Source organism: Lissotriton vulgaris, chromosome 12 (assembly GCF_964263255.1).
Source record: "Lissotriton vulgaris chromosome 12, aLisVul1.2, whole genome shotgun sequence".
Classification (NCBI taxonomy): domain Eukaryota; kingdom Metazoa; phylum Chordata; class Amphibia; order Caudata; family Salamandridae; genus Lissotriton; species Lissotriton vulgaris.
The window spans coordinates 767,646,284-767,665,505 of record NC_141700.1 but is presented as its reverse complement, the minus strand read 5'-3'; the positions used below and the strand labels follow the sequence as shown (position 1 = coordinate 767,665,505).

The 19,222-nt window shown below is 45.5% G+C and overlaps 1 protein-coding gene across 1 annotated transcript in view; it reads left to right on the top strand.

Moving 5' to 3' along the window:
- The window catches only part of ACAP1 (ArfGAP with coiled-coil, ankyrin repeat and PH domains 1), a 268,661-nt gene that overhangs the window by 82,169 nt on the left and 167,270 nt on the right, over positions 1 to 19,222 (top strand). Inside the window, exon 2 of the mRNA XM_086946090.1 lies at positions 12,930 to 12,987. Coding sequence (XP_086802216.1) covers positions 12,930 to 12,987 — 58 coding nt within the window. The remainder of the gene's footprint in view (positions 1 to 12,929; positions 12,988 to 19,222) is intronic.

Sequence of the window (19,222 nt, the reverse complement as noted above, 5' to 3'; positions counted from 1 at the left end):
TAACCTTCTTCATCCCTAACAATCCGGATTCCGCCCCAAGCACTCGACTGAAACTGCTCTCATTGAACTGTCCGACACTATAAAAATCCTACAAGATCAGAGAAAAAACTCCATCCTAATCCTTCTCGACCTAACGGCGGCGTTTGATACCATCTCCCACACCATCCTCATCGGTAGACTCAGGGACATCGGCATCTCTGATTCCGCCCTATCCTGGATTACGTCCTTCCTCTCCGACCGTTCCCAAACTGTCACCTTAGGTCCATTTCACTCCAAAGATAAACTTGTCCCTTCAGGTGTACCACAGGGATCCATCCTCAGTCCTCTCCTGTTTAACGTTTACCTCATTCCACTCCTCAATCTGATAGAATCATTCGGCATACCTGTCACCTCGTATGCCGATGACACACAACTCATCGTGCCATTGGACGAATCATCCACCAAAGCCGAACTTAACCTCAAACACTGCCTGACTGAAGTATTTCGATGGATGGACAATAACCACTTTAAGTGCAATTCAAGTAAAACGGAGATCCTCCCGATTGGCACAAATATCTCCTTCTGTCCAGCACTTTGGTGGCCGGACAATTCCGTCGCCCCCCCCCCAGACAGTTTCGTCTGCTAGGAATCTCGGTGTTACCTTTGACTCCGATCTTTCCTTTGATCAGCATGCCAGAACCGTCACAGGCAAATGCTTCGGAACAATCAGATCCCTTAGAAAGTTCTTTGACTTTCTCCCCATCGATGCCAGAAAGACGGTGACAGTCGCACTTCTAATCTCGCGACTGGATTACTGCAACGGCTTGCTCGCAGGACTCAAAAAGAGCACCACCCAAAAACTGCAGAGCGTACTTCATACAGCCGCCCGTCTTGTTCTGGGTCTACCCCGCAAATCCTCCATCTCTGCAGCGCTTCGTTCACTTCACTGGCTCCCACTCCATAAAAGGATTCTCTTCAAAATCCTGATCACAGCCTTTCGTGCCTACAACAATACTGGCCCTAAATACCTCAACAAGCGCTTTCCCCACTACGTGACCAGCCGTCACCTTTGTTCAACCAATGATAACCTCATCCTCCTACCTAAATACAATCTAAAAACGAAGGGTGAGAAGACCCTCAGTTTCCTGGCAACTAAAGCGTGGAACAAACTGCCCAAAACCCTCAGACAACAAACCCAGGAAAAATCCTTTCGAAAGCTCCTAAAGACATGGATCTTTAATCTCCCGGACGATTATTCCAAAGCTTCCATCTAATCCTATTGGACTGGTTCACACAGGTTTCCTAGCGCCAAGATGCTCCCTCCGGAGCGAACGTCGCGCTCTAGAAATACCCCACCAAATAACCAAATAACCAAAATGTAAACTGGCCTCTCTATGTGGTTGCGTGTAAACGGGCCTCTCTGTGTGGTTCCGTGTAAACTGGCCTTTGTGGTTGCATGTAAACTGGCCTCTCTGTTGCATGTAAAGTTGCCTCTTTGTGGTTGCATGTAAAGTGGCCTCTCTGTGGTTGCATGTAAAGTGGCCTCTCTGTGGTTGCATGTAAAGTGGCATCTCTGTGGTTGCATGTTAAGTGGCCTCTCTGTGGTTGGATGTAAACTGGCCTTTCTGTGTGGCTGCATGTAAACTGGCCTTTCTGTGTGGTTGCATGTAAACTAGCCTGTCTGTGTGGTTGCATGTAAACTGGACTCTGTGTGGTTGCATGTAAACTGGCCTGTCTGTATGGTTGCATGTAAACTGGCCTGTCTGTGTGGTTGCATGTAAACTGCCCTGTCTGTGTGGTTGCATGTAAACTGCCCTCTCTGTGTGGTTGCATGTAAACTGCCCTCTCTATGTGGTTGCATGTAGACTACCCTCTCTGAGTGGTTGCATGTAGACTACCCTCTCTGAGTGGTTGCATGTAGACTACCCTCTCTGTGTGGTTGCATGTAGACTACCCTCTCTGTGTGGTTGCATGTAGACTACCCTCTCTGTGTGGTTGCATGTAGACTACCCTCTCTGTGTGGTTGCATGTAGACTACCCTCTCTGTGTGGTTGCATGTAGACTACCCTCTCTGTGTGGTTGCATGTCGACTACCCTCTCTGTGTGGTTGCATGCAGACTACCCTCTCTGTGTGGTTGCATATAAACTGCCTCTTTGTGGTTGCATGTAAACTGCCTCTCTCTGTGGTTGCATGTAAACTGCCTCTCTCTGTGGTTGCATGTAAACTGCCTCTCTCTGTGGTTGCATGTAAACTGCCTCTCTCTGTGGTTGCATGTAAACTGGCCTCTTTTTGTGGTTGCATGCAAACTAGCCTCTCTGTGGTTGCATCTAAACTGCCTCTCTGTGGTAGCATGTAATCTGGCCTCTATATGGAGTCTTGCACACTGATCTGTTTGGAATCTGACCTGGTTTGGTTTGATTTGATTTTTATAGAGCGCAAACAAGTACCCAGATGTGTCTCGGCGCTAATAGGCGGAAGGACAAGGAGAATAAAGTTAACTTTGAGTGAAAAGCCAGGTTTTTAAAATCTTGTGGAAACTCCAGAGAAAGGCGGCTGATTTATTTGCCAAAGGAAGCTTGTTTCAGTTTTGAGTTGTACAGACCAGAAAGCTCATACCTTCCGAAGAAGAGAGCTTGTAGGGAGGCACCCCCAAAGTCATCGATGAACTAGACCTAAGGTTGCACCTTGTCCCTGAAGCGCTTTATAGGTTATACGAAGCGCTTTGGTTATGGTATTTCTTTAAATACTTGGCCAATGTGCATGCGGGGCGGTCTGTAGTTTTGCCTTACATTTGGACCACTATGAAAACTGATAACATGTCAATAAATGCTGATTAACTCAGTAGTATTCTGTGCGAATGTGTGTTTGGTACTGTCAGTAACCTCCAGGTAAGAGGTGACCCGAACCTCTCTGAGCGAATATAGGTAACTACAACTTCACTTATAGCGCGTTCTCCTTCAACATAGTTATGTTAACCATTAACACCCAAACCACAGCAGCACATGAACTCTGGGTAGTTGCCAAGTTTAGGTGGAGATCAGCTCCTATATTGAGCACCCCACAGCACCAGTGACACGCTGAATCTTCTCCCCTCAAATATCTGTTATTTTAGCAGAGTTTTAAGCATAGGATGAGCACAGTGCCGTCCACACCGAACTAGAAAGGTGCCTTAGGGCCAGATGTATGACCAGAGCACTTTGCGAGCTTCTAATTGCGCCTTTTTGCGACACGCAATTAGGAACTCGCAAAATGCAATGTACAATAGTGTCTCAGACACTGTTTGTGATTCCCAATGGGGTCCCACTTGTCCTGCCTCATCAATATTCAGGAGGCAGGTCACAATTTTTGATCCATTGGGAATGGCCTGTAATCACAGAGATGGTGGCCTGCTGGTGCCAGCAGACCACCATGTCTGATTGCTTTTTTAGTAAAGTAATTATTATTATTTTTTTTATGCAGCCCGTTTTCCTCAAAGGATGCATTTAAGTTTCCTTTTAATTTTTTTTTTTCCAGAGAAGCCAGTGGTCCCACAGACCACTGCCTGCTCTCAAAAAATGTTGGGGCCCACATTCACAAAGGGAAAGGGGTCCCTTAGGGACCCCTTCCTGTTTGAGGATGGGTTACCACCTCTTTTATGGAGCTGGTAAAATTTGAATGACTTGCGACCGCATTCTGGTCACAAAACATTCCTACTACCCCCTGCGAGTCAGTACTAGGAAGGGACGACCTCAACATGCGCCTTCCTGATACCGACTCTCAACCCCGTTTTTGTGAGTCAGTAATTGGTTCCCGACTCACAAAATAGGGTAGGGTTTCTACATGTGAAAGGGCTCTTTAGCGGTCGCAAACGGCCCAATTCCATTTTAGACCCTTAAAAACGGTCACACATCTGGCCCTAAACCTTTTGCAATTTTACAGCAAAGTCTTTATTCATCGGATTAGGCTAAATTTAGGAACTACCTAGAATTCCTTGCTTCCTGTTTTACATAATGTATTCAGTACTCTCAGCCTGAAATGTATTGTCTTGACTTCTACTGGGTGCTCCCTTGTGTCTGGGCAAAGTTGTGCATCTTTGATGAGCTCTAACTAGAGCGAAAAGTTCTGTCAAGTGGTTGCATTTATTTATTCCAGGTTGGCTTGGATGGTGTTTTACCAATCCAAAGCTGTAATACAGTGGCTGGGGTAAAGTCTTTTGTCATTTTTCAGCTCCGCATGGATTGCACTGTGCTTATCCTATGCTTAAAGGCTTTGCTGTAAAAATGGCAAAAGGCTTCGTCCCTTTACACCTCAGCGTGGATGGCACACTGCAAATCCTATGTCTGAAAACTCTGCTAGAGAAACAGACATTTGAAGAGAGCAGATTCAGAATGTCATTGGTGTTGCAGGGTGCTCCATATAAAGGATCTGCTCTCTGTCTAAACCTGGGAACTACCCAGAGTTCCTTGCTTCCTTTTTTGCATAATTTATTCAGCACTGCGCATAAAAGGGTATTTTATAAATATATATATATATATATACACGGTATGGGTCGTCCTGTAAGTCAGCATGCAGCCAAACAGTAAGGAGGAGACGAGACCCGTTATTTGGTGTTCAGAGTTTTATTTTGCCCAACACCAGTCTGCTATATATATATATATATATATATATATATGTATGTATATATATATATATATATATGTATATATATGTGTGTGTGTTGTATATATATATCTCTCTCTACACATATAAATCGTTTTTTACTTGCTGCATCTACTGGCTTACAAAGAAGACGTAGGCAGTAGCACTCCTAAATTTAACTCAAGGTCCCTGGAATTATGCTGCAGGGGAGGACCAAATTCTGTGACCGCTTTGACAAAAGTATACAGCAAGAAAACGGAAATTATGCAGCTTAATGCATTACATTTTTTGATAGTATTACTTCAATTCAAGTAAATTCGATAAGCTTTATTCGTTTCATATAAAACAACCATAAAAGCACAGAAAAAAGAAAAAACAGAAAACAAATACTGCTTAAAACAACATACTTTTCCTTGCTTCAATAGATATTAGAATAAAGGTTGCAGTGTTAAAACAAATATCAGGCTCTCGCATTGTAAATATCAAACTCATTGCAGCTTCAGTGGTAAAAGTACAATATTTTATAAACAAGGGTTTTAAAAATGCAATATGGGGGTTCAAATACAAATCACATATGAGGAGAAAGTGCAAAGTGCTTTGTTTGGTGTGACCGTCACATGGGCAGGCGGAAGCTGCATACTGTTTTACACATGGAAAAGCTACCAAGTGATGGACAAGACCAAATCTCATTCTTGCGAGTACAAAACGGTGCGAAGATCTGGGTACCTGGCTCAAATGGGTTTGGAATCCCTCGAGAACCGAATAGGAATAATAAAACTGGCAGGTTGTTTGTATTACTTCATTGTTTTTTTATTTCTACTCATTTAAACACTGTCGGGCAAAGGTTTCACCTCATTGGTACCAAAGTGTCACCCAAATAAAGCAATAAGCACCTGAAAGGGGATCAGCCCACCTTTGGGTAGGGCTTTCCAAATGCCCTGCAATGTGTTGCTCCGTTTTTAGTAACTTTTTATGCTTTTGAGGTAGTTTTCTTTTTCTTAAAATCTGCAGATTATGCATGAGATGATGGATTAACCCCTTCGCTGCTGATGACGAGCTCAGCTCGTCATCAGCCACGGTGGTCGTGTGCGGATGACTAGCTGAGCTCGTCATGTAACGCGGCTTTTCGTAAATTGCCGCACACAGCGGGAAAAGCCGCCGCAGCGATGCGGTTAAGTAGCAAATTCGTAATAATGCAGAAAACGCCCCAGAATAGCACAATTCCAGTGACCCTGCTTTGAACGCACTGCCTTTAAAATCCATTCCCCTTCAGGATTCCTGCGGTGGAAGGCGTCACATCTGCGTATGTCTCCAGCAGGGCCTGGTGTGCTTGGCAGTGTCATCGGCTGTGGTGCTTGTAAACAGTTCTATGGGCGTCTCTTCCTTACCACTTCACCACATCTTAAAACATTTACAGTAAACTGGAGCCAGCCCTACTCATTTTGGTACAAGTTCAGAGATCAGACCGGTTGTGACAACCAACCAATGGTAGAACTAAAAGCCCTCAAAACCAACACATTTTTTCATGAAAACAAGCACGTTTTACCCGCTTGCGAGCCTTAAGGACTGCCCTTAAAAGACGCTTGGCCTGCGGTGAAGGGTTAGGCGAGAAGTGCGACCGCAGGTTGCACCAGTCGCACCACAATGACGCAAAACACCTCCTTGTCGCCGTCTCTCCCACGTGTTCACAGGTTGGACAGACATCGTAGCGGTCTCAGAACACAACACTGGACTGATCACCTTCCTGTTGCTCTGTTGCTATATTTGGATGTTAACCCGTTCGGCGCTTATGACGGAACCGTTCCGTCACGCGCCTCGGGTGAGCTGTGCTAGTGACGGAACGGTTCCATCACGGACCGCTCGACGCGCCTGCGCTGCGCGTTCTATTGAGCGGGCGTGTTCATGACGGAACCGTTCCGTCACTAGCACAGCTCACCCGAGGCGCGTGACGGAGCGGTTCCATCACAAGCGCAGGTGAGCCGCGCGGCCCCCCCCACCCCCTAGCACTGCGGCGGAATTGCTGCTGCAGTGAAGGGGTTAAACTGGTACTAGTGAGGTGCAACCAATGCCCACAGAGTTTTACTGAGTTTAAAAACAAGCACTGACATTGCCAATAGGCCTCTCCTTTGGGACCTTTTAAGTGTTTAGCCAGAGCTATTGGCTTTGCCAATGTCTTTAAGCTGTGTTGTAGAGCAGTGTGGCTGCTGTGCAGCATGTTGAAAGTTACAATAAAAAAGTGTTATAAGCATTTATTGTTACATGATATAAAACCAAGATGACATTCTGTACATCTGAACAACCCTATTAAAACAAGGTGAAACAAGCTTGTCATGTGCACAATAGCAAGGCAAGGCGGCTGGGAGGAGCATGAGGGAACCAACCCTGGGTATGTAGTATATTTATTTTTGCTATGCTCGACGTAAATAGGGCAACGACCAGGTCAGATTTGCTTTCAGGGATATCCATTAAACTTTTAAGTACACCAGGAAGTACTCGTTCCTGTTTCCGGTCTACGGACATTCGGCAGGAAAAATGACCATAGGCCTCCCAGCTTTACACAATACCAAGCTTATTTACAAACATGTAGGCGTTCAGTGCATTGTTGTCATCTTTGAAGACAAGGCAAGAACCAGCAAAATATTAACCCCTTCGATGCTGATGACGAGCTCAGCTCGTCATCAGCCACGGGGGGCGTGTGCGGATGTTCTAACACGGCTTTTAGAAAAAAGCCGCGTAGCGCGAAAATAACCGCCGCAGCGATGCGGTTAAGAATACAAAAAAATTTAAAAAATTCTATATTGACAAAAGCGGCACCTTGAAATATTAAGTTGGACTGGAGACTGGTAAACAAAGTAGATGAGTGGGACCTTATCCGGCAGTAAAGAGAAAGGTAGAGGCTTCCTTTTAGCAGGGGGTTATTACAACCTCTAGGGGAGGGTGGGAAAGAGATGAAGGAAATGGGTCACTTCATTTAAATGTAGGGGGAAAAAACTGCAGTCGAAACTTAAAGAAGAATGCAGTCAGGATATTTTTTCTCCAGAACCTTCGATGTGGGAGGGGTGTAAGATTTAAAGGGAAATGACTGCCGACAAATTGCAAAATGCATTCCTGCCAAACATTTTGTAAAAAAGTACAAATGATAAACTAAGTGCATGTGACCCCCACAGGTACCAAGTGGACAGTACAAATAGGACTGCGGAAGAATTGTAGATATAAAGGGGCAGGAGGTCTCAGTGTTAAACGTTTCGTCTGATGGGAAGGAGTGGATACTAGAGTGTGACCGGTATTGCCACCCTAAAAGCAAGTGGCCCTGACCCACCTCATTCGCCAGCTTGCGATGCACGGTCTCCCAGTGGATCGAGGGGATCTCCGCGGTGATCTGCACGAGTGCATGCAGCCCTACGAAGTCGCTGAAGTTTATCTATGGGCGCCCAGATTGTTCCCCCTCCTCTGTTGCGCGGTTCAGACAGATCACGCAAACTGGCTCTCACGTGTGATTTGCTGTAAGGTAGTACAGCACGGCACAGTTGATCTAGTAATAGCATTGGCAATGCTCGGCTCACGGGTCACACAGGCTATTATTGGCAGAGGCTTGTAGATGGGGAACTGCAGCCCTTTGGATAGTAATGAACGTGGGCGCAAAGTCAACATGGACACTGGAGGGGGCAGGAACAAAATCAAAATCATTTCTAATGTCCTGCGGCCCATGGAAGCGTCAGCTCGGTTCCATTGTTGTTGGCAACCAAAAATTGATAAGTACCTGTAAATTTCCCTATTTAGGAGTTGTCTTTGCTGCAAACGGCTCCTGGACTGAGCATTTGACTCACTCTAGGAGCAAGTTCTCAAAGACTATTAACTCCATTTTTAGCTTCCCTCGCCCAAAGAATACCGGTGCTATTTTAAAAATGTTTACACTACAGTGTGTCCCCGTAGCTACGTATGGAGCTGAGATTTGGGGTACCGCAGACAGCTCCTGCATTCAGCAGGAAGAAAACCGGTTCTGCAGAAAGTGGTTGAGCGTCCCAATCTCGACCCCACAATACATTTGCCACAATGAACTGAACTTAAATTACATATCTGATTTTATACATGCTCACCCTAACACAAGGTATTATAACAGACTGTTTGAAGTGTGAGAAGGGGATGGCCATTTCCTGGCTATCTGGAGTGTACCAGAGCTTATGTAGTGTTAATAAGGGCTCCATTTTCTTAAACCCCAGTGAAGCCGGAAATGTAAATAAAAAAGAACTTGGAAGCGCACTTTATGTGTCATATAGCAGTGCAAGAACTGCGCTGGAATCAAAGAAATCCTCCTCTGTTGTGCGGTTCAAACAGATCACACAAACTGGCTCTCACGTGTGATTTGCTGCAAGTTAGTACAGCGCGGCAGAGTTGATCCAGTAATTGCACTGGCAATGCTCGGCTCACGGGTCACACAGGCTGTTATTGGGCAGAGGCTTGTAGATAGGGAACTGCAGCCCTTTGGATGGGAATGAACGTGGGCGCAAAGTCAACATGGACAACGGGAGGGGGCAGGAACAAATGCAACACGGAAGAGGGGGCAGGAACAAAGTCAACACGGACAACAGGAGGGGGCGGGAACAAACACAACATGGACAACGGAAGGGGGCGGGAGCAATGTCAACACGGACAACAGAAGAGGGGGCCGGAACAAAGTCAACACGGACAACAGGAGGGGGCAGGAACAAACACAACATGGACAACGGAAGGGGGCGGGAGCAATGTCAACACGGACAACGGAAGAGGGGGCAGGAACAAAGGCAACACGGACAACAGAAGAGGGGGCAGGAACAAAGTCAACACGGACAACAGGAGTGGGGCGGGAACAAACACAACATGGACAATGGAAGGGGTGGGGAGCAATGTCAACACGGACAACGGAAGAGGGGGCAGGAACAAAGGCCACACGGACAACAGAAGAGGGGGCAGGAACAAAGTCAACACGGACAACAGGAGTGGAGCGGGAACAAACACAACATGGACAACGGAAGGGGGCGGGAGCAATGTCAACACGGACAACGGAATAGGGGGCAGGAACAAAGGCAACACGGACAACAGAAGAGGGGGCAGGAACAAAGTCAACACGGACAACAGGAGGGGCCGGGAACAAATACAACATGGACAACGGAAGGGGGCGGGAGCAATGTCAACACGGACAACAGGAGTGGGGCGGGAACAAACACAACATGGACAATCGGAGGGGGCGGAAACAATGTCAACAGGGACAACGGGAGGGAGCAGGAACAAAGTCAACACAGACAAAGGCAACACGGACAATGGGAGGGGGGCGGGAACAAAGTCAACACGGACAATAGAAGGGGGTGGGAACAAACACAACACCGACAAAGGCAACATGGACAACGAAAGGGGTGTGAGAATAAACACAACACAGACAATGGGAGGGTGGCAGGAGCAATGTCAACAGAACAACGGTGCTCGGAGATAGCAGTAAAGCTCAGAACATAAACCGGAAAGTTTCAAAACAAGCTGAGGCAAAAGAAAAACTAGTATGGCGACACTATGTATAGCTGATCGTGAAATAAGCATTGTAACAGGGTTAGTCTCCAGAGCGGGAACAAAACAGCCAAAAGGTGGGACAAACTTAAAGCATTTACCAAACAAACCTAAGGAATTTTGAATGGCAGGCCAAGGAAGGAATGAATGAAAGCGATGAGTGTGGTGAAAGCCCTCAGTAGTAGATTACAGCACTACAAATTCTTTGCGCATTCTGGTACAGTCTTTTGTTAAATATATGGATAGTTTGGAACTGTGCGTAAATTAAAAAAAAAAAAATTCTAATGTCCTGCGCCCCAAGGAAGCGTCAGCTCGGTTCCATTATTGTTGGCAACCAAAAATGTAGAAGTACCTGTAAATTTCGCTATTTAGGAGTTGTCTTTGCTGCGAACGGCTCCTGGACTGAGCATTTGACTCACTCTAGGAGCAAGTTCTCATAGACTATTAACTCAATTTTTAGCTTCCCTCGGCCAAAGAATACTGGTGCTATTTTAAAAATGTTTACAGTACAGTGTGTCCCCGTAGCTACGTATGGAGCTGAGATTTGGGGTACCGCAGACAGCTCCTGCGTTCAGCAGGAAGAAAACCGGTTCTGCAGAAAGTTCTTGAGCGTCCTAATCTCGACCCCACAATACATTTGTCACAATGAACTGAACTTAAATTATATATCTGATTTTACACATGCTCGCCCAGCTCTTTTTTGGATATCACATTGAAAGAACCAGGCATCTACCGTAACACAAGGTGTTATAACGTGTGAGAAAGGGATGGCCATTTCCTGGCTATCTGGAGTGTACCAGAGCTTATGCAGCGTTAATAAGGGCTCTATTTTCTTAAACCCCAGTGAAGCCGGAAATGTGAATAAAAAAGAACTTAGATGCGCACTTTATTTGTCATATAGCAGTGCAAGAACTGCGCTGCAATCAAAGAAATCCTCTGTTTCCAGTTGTATGGCTTATGAACGTCATTGCTACCCCCTGCCGAATTCTCACCCTGCCTATGAGTCGATGGGAAAGGAGCCTTTTATTTCGCCCGAGGGCTCGGACTGTGAAATTTGCATTGTGTTTCCCCTTGGGTTATCCTTAAAAACTTGACTCACTACCATGCCCATGCGACGGGGTGAGTGGTCAACCCAGCACTTTCTGTTTTTCTGCTAATTTTACATGAAATATAGTAAGTGGCTTCTTCTCCCGTTCTTCATTAAGAGTAGGCCTGTTTGATTGGGTACTGCCTATTCATGCATGCTTGCCTTGGAAGACGGAGAGTTGGTTTTTCGCTCATGGACCTAGTTTTTAATTATGCATAGACAATTCTTCATTATCGAATGGATTGGTTTTATACATTAGTGATTTATCTATGATGATTGTATTGGTCCAATTTGTCATCTAACATTTTTTATGTTGCTCTTCCCATACAACTGTAACCTCTGCTACTATATATTGTTAATTCTTATTGTCCTTTTTAATTACTGTCGCACTTTTATGGATACATTGTTTATCCGAATAAAGTTTGTGAACTGAACTACAGCATGTCGAGAGAGCGCATGCACGTGGCCTGGGCTTGACCTTATGATGAGAAAAAGAAGTAGCACTATTACAAAATGTGTTGCTTTATGCCCCATAAGTTGGCTTTTCTTGCCACATAATTTATTCAACCCTGCCACATAATTTGGTCCTCACCTGCTGCATAATTCCAGTGCCCTGCCTATAGGGCAGGCTGGCAGTGCCAGAAGGGCTGGTCAGACAGGTGAGTGTGTGGGCCATTTTTTGGTTAATGTGCCTCTTTTAGGGTCTGATGGGCTGTTTTTATTGATTTTCCTGATGTTACCAGAAACCACGCATGGCCATGCCCAGGTACAAGCAGTCTCCCATACTTTGCAAAATATCTGTATTGTTGTTTTTCTTCTCTTTTTGTATTTATCTAAGGAACTTGATCTAAAAATCATACAGAGATACTCCTGATGTTGACCTTCATAATTTATGCACAGAAAGTACTTTGAACAGTGTTTTTTACACTAAAACCAATACCCTATAACGTGTGCCTAGGACTTGGTTCTAGTATATATAAATAAAATGGCTGCCTCTGTCTGCTGGAGGCCTGTGACGTCTGACGGTCAGATTCCAGATGTCTAATCTTTGCATGATGCATGATGCCTGAAGCTTGAGGTCTGACGCCTGAATGATAATGGAGGTCTGATGCCTGGCGGCTGATACCAGAGTGATGCTTGAGGTCTGATCCATGATGTCTGATACATGAATGATCCCCGAGGTCTGATACCAGAGTGATGCTTGAGGTCTGAGCCTTGATCCTTGATGTCTGACACATGCATGACGCTTGAGGGATGATCTTTGATGCCTGACTTCTCATACATGAATAATGCGCAAGGCCCGAGCCCTGATCTGGTGGCGCAGTGGACTAATGCATCCACTGTAGGGGCCTGCGTTCGACCTCATGGTCACAGGTTCCAATCCCGGCGGGTCCACTCAGACTTTCATCCATCTGAGGTCGATAAAATGAGTACCATTGAGTTGGGTAACAATATACATCTGTTATTAAGCGCCTTGAGAGCTTTGGGTGATACGTGCGCTTTACAAAGACACGCTGTGTTATGATACTTGATGTCTGGTACCTGAGTGAGGCTTGAGGTCTGGTTCATGATGCTTGATGTCTGACACACCTTTCTTCAGATGAAACACAACTGAATGAAGCGCATGCCTCCTTGATGAAATGCCAGAACTGCGCCCTGCATGTGTGCAGCCATGCTCCTGACACTGACCCCCTGTCCTTCTCTCCGCAGATTGGCCATCGAGGGCGTGGAGAGCGATGTGTCGGAACTGGAGACGCGTCTAGAGAAGGTAAGGCTGCCATGGACGGGGGAAGAGGGGGAACCGAGCAGAGGGGGTTGACAGTTCTGGGGTTCCAGTGAAACATCCCGAGCGCCAAGAAGGACAGAACTGGGAGCTGCTGAACATGCACTGAGCGGGTGGGGTTCATTCATAGAGAAACCTGGGATGGAGAAACAGGAAGGGACCATGAGGTACTGAGATCCCACAGTCACATCCACAGTGACATGGGGTGAGGGCCAGAGAGCCACGCGGAGAAGAGGTTAATACATCCCTGCCCACTGTCGAGACGGCAATGAGGGGATATCTGCTTGGTGGTAGAGATACGGGGGTGGGGGTGGCAACAGAGGGGGATGGTCTCACCCAAGGATTTAGGCAACTGTTGGGAATCACATCCCCACAGTGTGTCACATGATACCAGCTTTCTATACATGGTCACTTCAGGATGCATACTCCCTCCAGGAAGGTTTTAAAAACCTGTTTCTTTAGTCTGTAAGGAGATAAGCACTCGATATGTCACTCTGAGCCAGTCATCAGTCGAGTTGTACCTCAGTACTAGCCATTGGCGCCTTGACCCCTCTGGGCATGTGCGAGCTTATATACATTTATTTAATTTCCTTTCACACACACAAGAGTTGATGTCCTACGGTGAGCACCAGGTGACTTGTAAACTCCTGCTTAGAGTGCGTTTCCAGCTCTTGTGGAACTGCTCAGCACTTTCTAAATCCATTCCAGGCTTTGGAACCTCCCTCTTGCACAGACCGAAGGCAGCGTCTGCAGGTTTGAGTGCTTGTGGTCAGGGTAGAGTTGGCCGTCCAGTCCTCAGCCTCTCCAGTGTCACTCCACAGGCAGCTCAGACGGGGACCACCTGAAAGTCTCACCCCATCCACATGCACTGTCCCCTTCCAGGCTCCATATCTTCTCTCACACAGGGAAAACAAGTTTTAAGTAAGCAAGTCTGATATTGCCTTCTCCATTTCATTAGCCAGTCACAGTGGTCGTGGCATATATGAATTACAGATCACTTTACAGGCACATTTGAAGGAAGCATTGTGAGAAATGGCACACTCTAATGCACGTTTGGCCAAGAGCATTAGTCATAACTAATATAGCCTTATAGCCTTCCGTAGAGGGCTCTACCGTCCATTAAAGGCCCGCTCCATCGTTTCGGCAAGGGCCTTTAATAAGGGAGCAGGCTTTTAATGGCTGGTAGAGCCCACTACGGAGGGCTCTAAGGCTTTTAGATCATTCCGACCCTAGAAGGCAGAATGTTCTAAATTGTAAAACTAAGGACTCGGAGCCAGAGGGGATTGAAATCCCCTCAGGCTTCGCGAGGCCTTTGTTTTCAGCATCAGCTTTGAAAGATAACATTGGAATGTTGGAGCTCCGGGCTTCTACTGGCCATTAGAAGCCGGAGCACTCCATTGTTTTTAATGGAGCGCTCAACATTCCAATGTTTCAATTCAAGCACACCTTTAAGACCACTTTAAGCGCACCTTTAAGACCAACCACTTTAAGCGCACCTTTAAGCCCACTTCAAGCGCACCTTAAAGACCAGCTTAAGTGCACCTTAAAGACCAGCTTAAGTGCACCTTAAAGACCAGCTTAAGTGCACCTTAAAGACCAGCTTAAGTGCACCTTAAAGACCAGCTTAAGTACACCATAAAGACTAGCTTAAGTGCACCATAAAGACCAACTTAAGCACACCTTAAAGACCAGCTTAAGTGCACCATAAAGACCAGCTTAAGTACACCATAAAGACCAGCTTAATTGCACCATAAAGACCAGCTTAAGTGCACCATAAAGACCAGCTTAAGCACACCTTAAAGATCAGCTTAAGTACACCATAAAGACCAGCTTAAGTGCACCATAAAGACCAGCTTAGGTGCACCATAAAGACCAGCTTAGGTGCACCATAAAGACCAGCTTAAGTGCACCTTAAAGACCAGCTTAAGCGCACCTTAAAGACCAGCTTAAGCGCACCTTAAAGACCAGCTTAAGCGCACCTTAAAGACCAGCTGAAGCGTACCATAAAGACCAGCTTAAGCGTACCATAAAGACCAGCTTAAGCGTACCATAAAGACCAGCTTAAGCACACCATAAAGACCAGCTTAAGCGCACCATAAAGACCAGCTTAAGTGCACCATAAAGACCAGCTTAAGTGCACCATAAAGACCAGCTTAAGTGCACCATAAAGACCAGCTTAAGCGCACCTTAAAGACCAACTTCAGTGCACCATAAAGACCAGCTTAAGTACACCATAAAAACCAGCTTAAGCGCACCTTAAAGACCAGCTTAAGTGCACCTTAAAGACCACTTCAAGCGCACCTTAAAGGCCACTTCAAGCGCACCTTAAAGGCCACTTCAAGCGCACCTTAAAGACCACTTCAAGCGCACCTTAAAGACCAGCTTAAGCGTACCATAAAGACCAGCTTAAGTACACCATAAAGACCAGCTTAAGTGCACCATAAAGACCAGCTTAAGTACACCATAAAGACCAGCTTAAGCGCACCTTAAAGACCAGCTTAAGTGCACCTTAAAGACCACTTTAAGCGCACCTTTAAGACCAACCACTTTAAGCGCACCTTTAAGCCCACTTCAAGCGCACCTTAAAGACCAGCTTAAGTGCACCTTAAAGACCAGCTTAAGTGCACCTTAAAGACCAGCTTAAGTACACCATAAAGACTAGCTTAAGTGCACCGTAAAGACCAACTTAAGCACACCTTAAAGACCAGCTTAAGCGCACCTTAAAGACCAGCTTAAGCACACCATAAAGACCAGCTTAAGCACACCATAAAGACCAGCTTAAGCACACCATAAAGACCAGCTTAAGCACACCTTAAAGACCAGCTTAAGTGCACCTTAAAGACCACTTCAAGCGCACCTTAAAGACCACTTCAAGCGCACCTTAAAGGCCACTTCAAGCGCACCTTAAAGACCACTTCAAGCACACCTTAAAGACCAGCTTAAGCGTACCATAAAGACCAGCTTAAGTACACCATAAAGACCAGCTTAAGTGCACCATAAAGACCAGCTTAAGTACACCATAAAGACCAGCTTAAGCGCACCTTAAAGACCAGCTTAAGTGCACCTTAAAGACCACTTTAAGCGCACCTTTAAGACCACTTCAAGTGCACCTTAAAGACCAGCTTAAGTGCACCTTAAAGACCAGCTTAAGTGCACCTTAAAGACCAGCTTAAGTACACCATAAAGACTAGCTTAAGTGCACCATAAAGACCAACTTAAGCACACCTTAAAGACCAGCTTAAGTGCACCATAAAGACCAGCTTAAGTACACCATAAAAACCAGCTTAAGTGCACCATAAAGACCAGCTTAAGTGCACCATAAAGAGCAGCTTAAGCACACCTTAAAGATCAGCTCAAGTACACCATAAAGACCAGCTTAAGTGCACCATAAAGACCAGCTTAAGTACACCATAAAGACCAGCTTAAGTGCACCTTAAAGACCAGCTTAAGCGCACCTTAAAGACCAGCTTAAGCGCACCTTAAAGACCAGCTTAAGCGCACCTTAAAGACCAGCTTAAGCGTACCATAAAGACCAGCTTAAGCGTACCATAAAGACCAGCTTAAGCGTACCATAAAGACCAGCTTAAGCATACCATAAAGACCAGCTTAAGCGCACCATAAAGACCAGCTTAAGTGCACCATAAAGACCAACTTCAGTGCACCATAAAGGCCAGCTTAAGCACACCCATAAAGACCAGCTTAAGCGTACCATAAAGACCAGCTTAAGTACACCATAAAGACCAGCTTAAGTGCACCATAAAGACCAGCTTAAGTACACCATAAAGACCAGCTTAAGTGCACCTTAGAGACCACTTCAAGCGCAACTTAAAGACCACTTTAAGCGCACCTTAAAGACCACTTTAAGCGCACCTTAAAGACCAGCTTAAGCGCACCTTAAAGACCAGCTTAAGTGCACCATAAAGACCACTTCAAGCGCACCTTAAAGACCAGCTTAAGTGCACCTTAAAGACCAGCTTAAGTGCACCTTAAAGACCAGCTTAAGTACACCATAAAGACTAGCTTAAGTGCACCGTAAAGACCAACTTAAGCACACCTTAAAGACCAGCTTAAGCGCACCTTAAAGACCAGCTTAAGCACACCATAAAGACCAGCTTAAGCACACCATAAAGACCAGCTTAAGCACACCATAAAGACCAGCTTAAGCACACCTTAAAGACCAGCTTAAGTGCACCTTAAAGACCACTTCAAGCGCACCTTAAAGACCACTTCAAGCGCACCTTAAAGGCCACTTCAAGCGCACCTTAAAGACCACTTCAAGCACACCTTAAAGACCAGCTTAAGCGTACCATAAAGACCAGCTTAAGTACACCATAAAGACCAGCTTAAGTGCACCATAAAGACCAGCTTAAGTACACCATAAAGACCAGCTTAAGCGCACCTTAAAGACCAGCTTAAGTGCACCTTAAAGACCACTTTAAGCGCACCTTTAAGACCACTTCAAGTGCACCTTAAAGACCAGCTTAAGTGCACCTTAAAGACCAGCTTAAGTGCACCTTAAAGACCAGCTTAAGTGCACCTTAAAGACCAGCTTAAGTACACCATAAAGACTAGCTTAAGTGCACCATAAAGACCAACTTAAGCACACCTTAAAGACCAGCTTAAGTGCACCATAAAGACCAGCTTAAGTACACCATAAAAACCAGCTTAAGTGCACCATAAAGACCAGCTTAAGTGCACCATAAAGAGCAGCTTAAGCACACCTTAAAGATCAGCTCAAGTACACCATAAAGACCAGCTTAAGTGCACCATAAAGACCAGCTTAAGTACACCATAAAGACCAGCTTAAGTGCACCTTAAAGACCAGCTTAAGCGCACCTTAAAGACCAGCTTAAGCGCACCTTAAAGACCAGCTTAAGCGCACCTTAAAGACCAGCTTAAGCGTACCATAAAGACCAGCTTAAGCGTACCATAAAGACCAGCTTAAGCGTACCATAAAGACCAGCTTAAGCATACCATAAAGACCAGCTTAAGCGCACCATAAAGACCAGCTTAAGTGCACCATAAAGACCAACTTCAGTGCACCATAAAGGCCAGCTTAAGCACACCCATAAAGACCAGCTTAAGCGTACCATAAAGACCAGCTTAAGTACACCATAAAGACCAGCTTAAGTGCACCATAAAGACCAGCTTAAGTACACCATAAAGACCAGCTTAAGTGCACCTTAGAGACCACTTCAAGCGCAACTTAAAGACCACTTTAAGCGCACCTTAAAGACCACTTTAAGCGCACCTTAAAGACCAGCTTAAGCGCACCTTAAAGACCAGCTTAAGTGCACCATAAAGACCACTTCAAGCGCACCTTAAAGACCAGCTTAAGTGCACCTTAAAGACCAGCTTAAGTGCACCTTAAAGACCAGCTTAAGTACACCATAAAGACTAGCTTAAGTGCACCGTAAAGACCAACTTAAGCACACCTTAAAGACCAGCTTAAGCGCACCTTAAAGACCAGCTTAAGCACACCATAAAGACCAGCTTAAGCACACCATAAAGACCAGCTTAAGCACACCATAAAGACCAGCTTAAGCACACCTTAAAGACCAGCTTAAGTGCACCTTAAAGACCACTTCAAGCGCACCTTAAAGACCACTTCAAGCGCACCTTAAAGGCCACTTCAAGCGCACCTTAAAGACCACTTCAAGCACACCTTAAAGACCAGCTTAAGCGTACCATAAAGACCAGCTTAAGTACACCATAAAGACCAGCTTAAGTGCACCATAAAGACCAGCTTAAGTACACCATAAAGACCAGCTTAAGCGCACCTTAAAGACCAGCTTAAGTGCACCTTAAAGACCACTTTAAGCGCACCTTTAAGACCACTTCAAGTGCACCTTAAAGACCAGCTTAAGTGCACCTTAAAGACCAGCTTAAGTGCACCTTAAAGACCAGCTTAAGTACACCATAAAGACTAGCTTAAGTGCACCATAAAGACCAACTTAAGCACACCTTAAAGACCAGCTTAAGTGCACCATAAAGACCAGCTTAAGTACACCATAAAAACCAGCTTAAGTGCACCATAAAGACCAGCTTAAGTGCACCATAAAGAGCAGCTTAAGCACACCTTAAAGATCAGCTCAAGTACACCATAAAGACCAGCTTAAGTGCACCATAAAGACCAGCTTAAGTACACCATAAAGACCAGCTTAAGTGCACCTTAAAGACCAGCTTAAGCGCACCTTAAAGACCAGCTTAAGCGCACCTT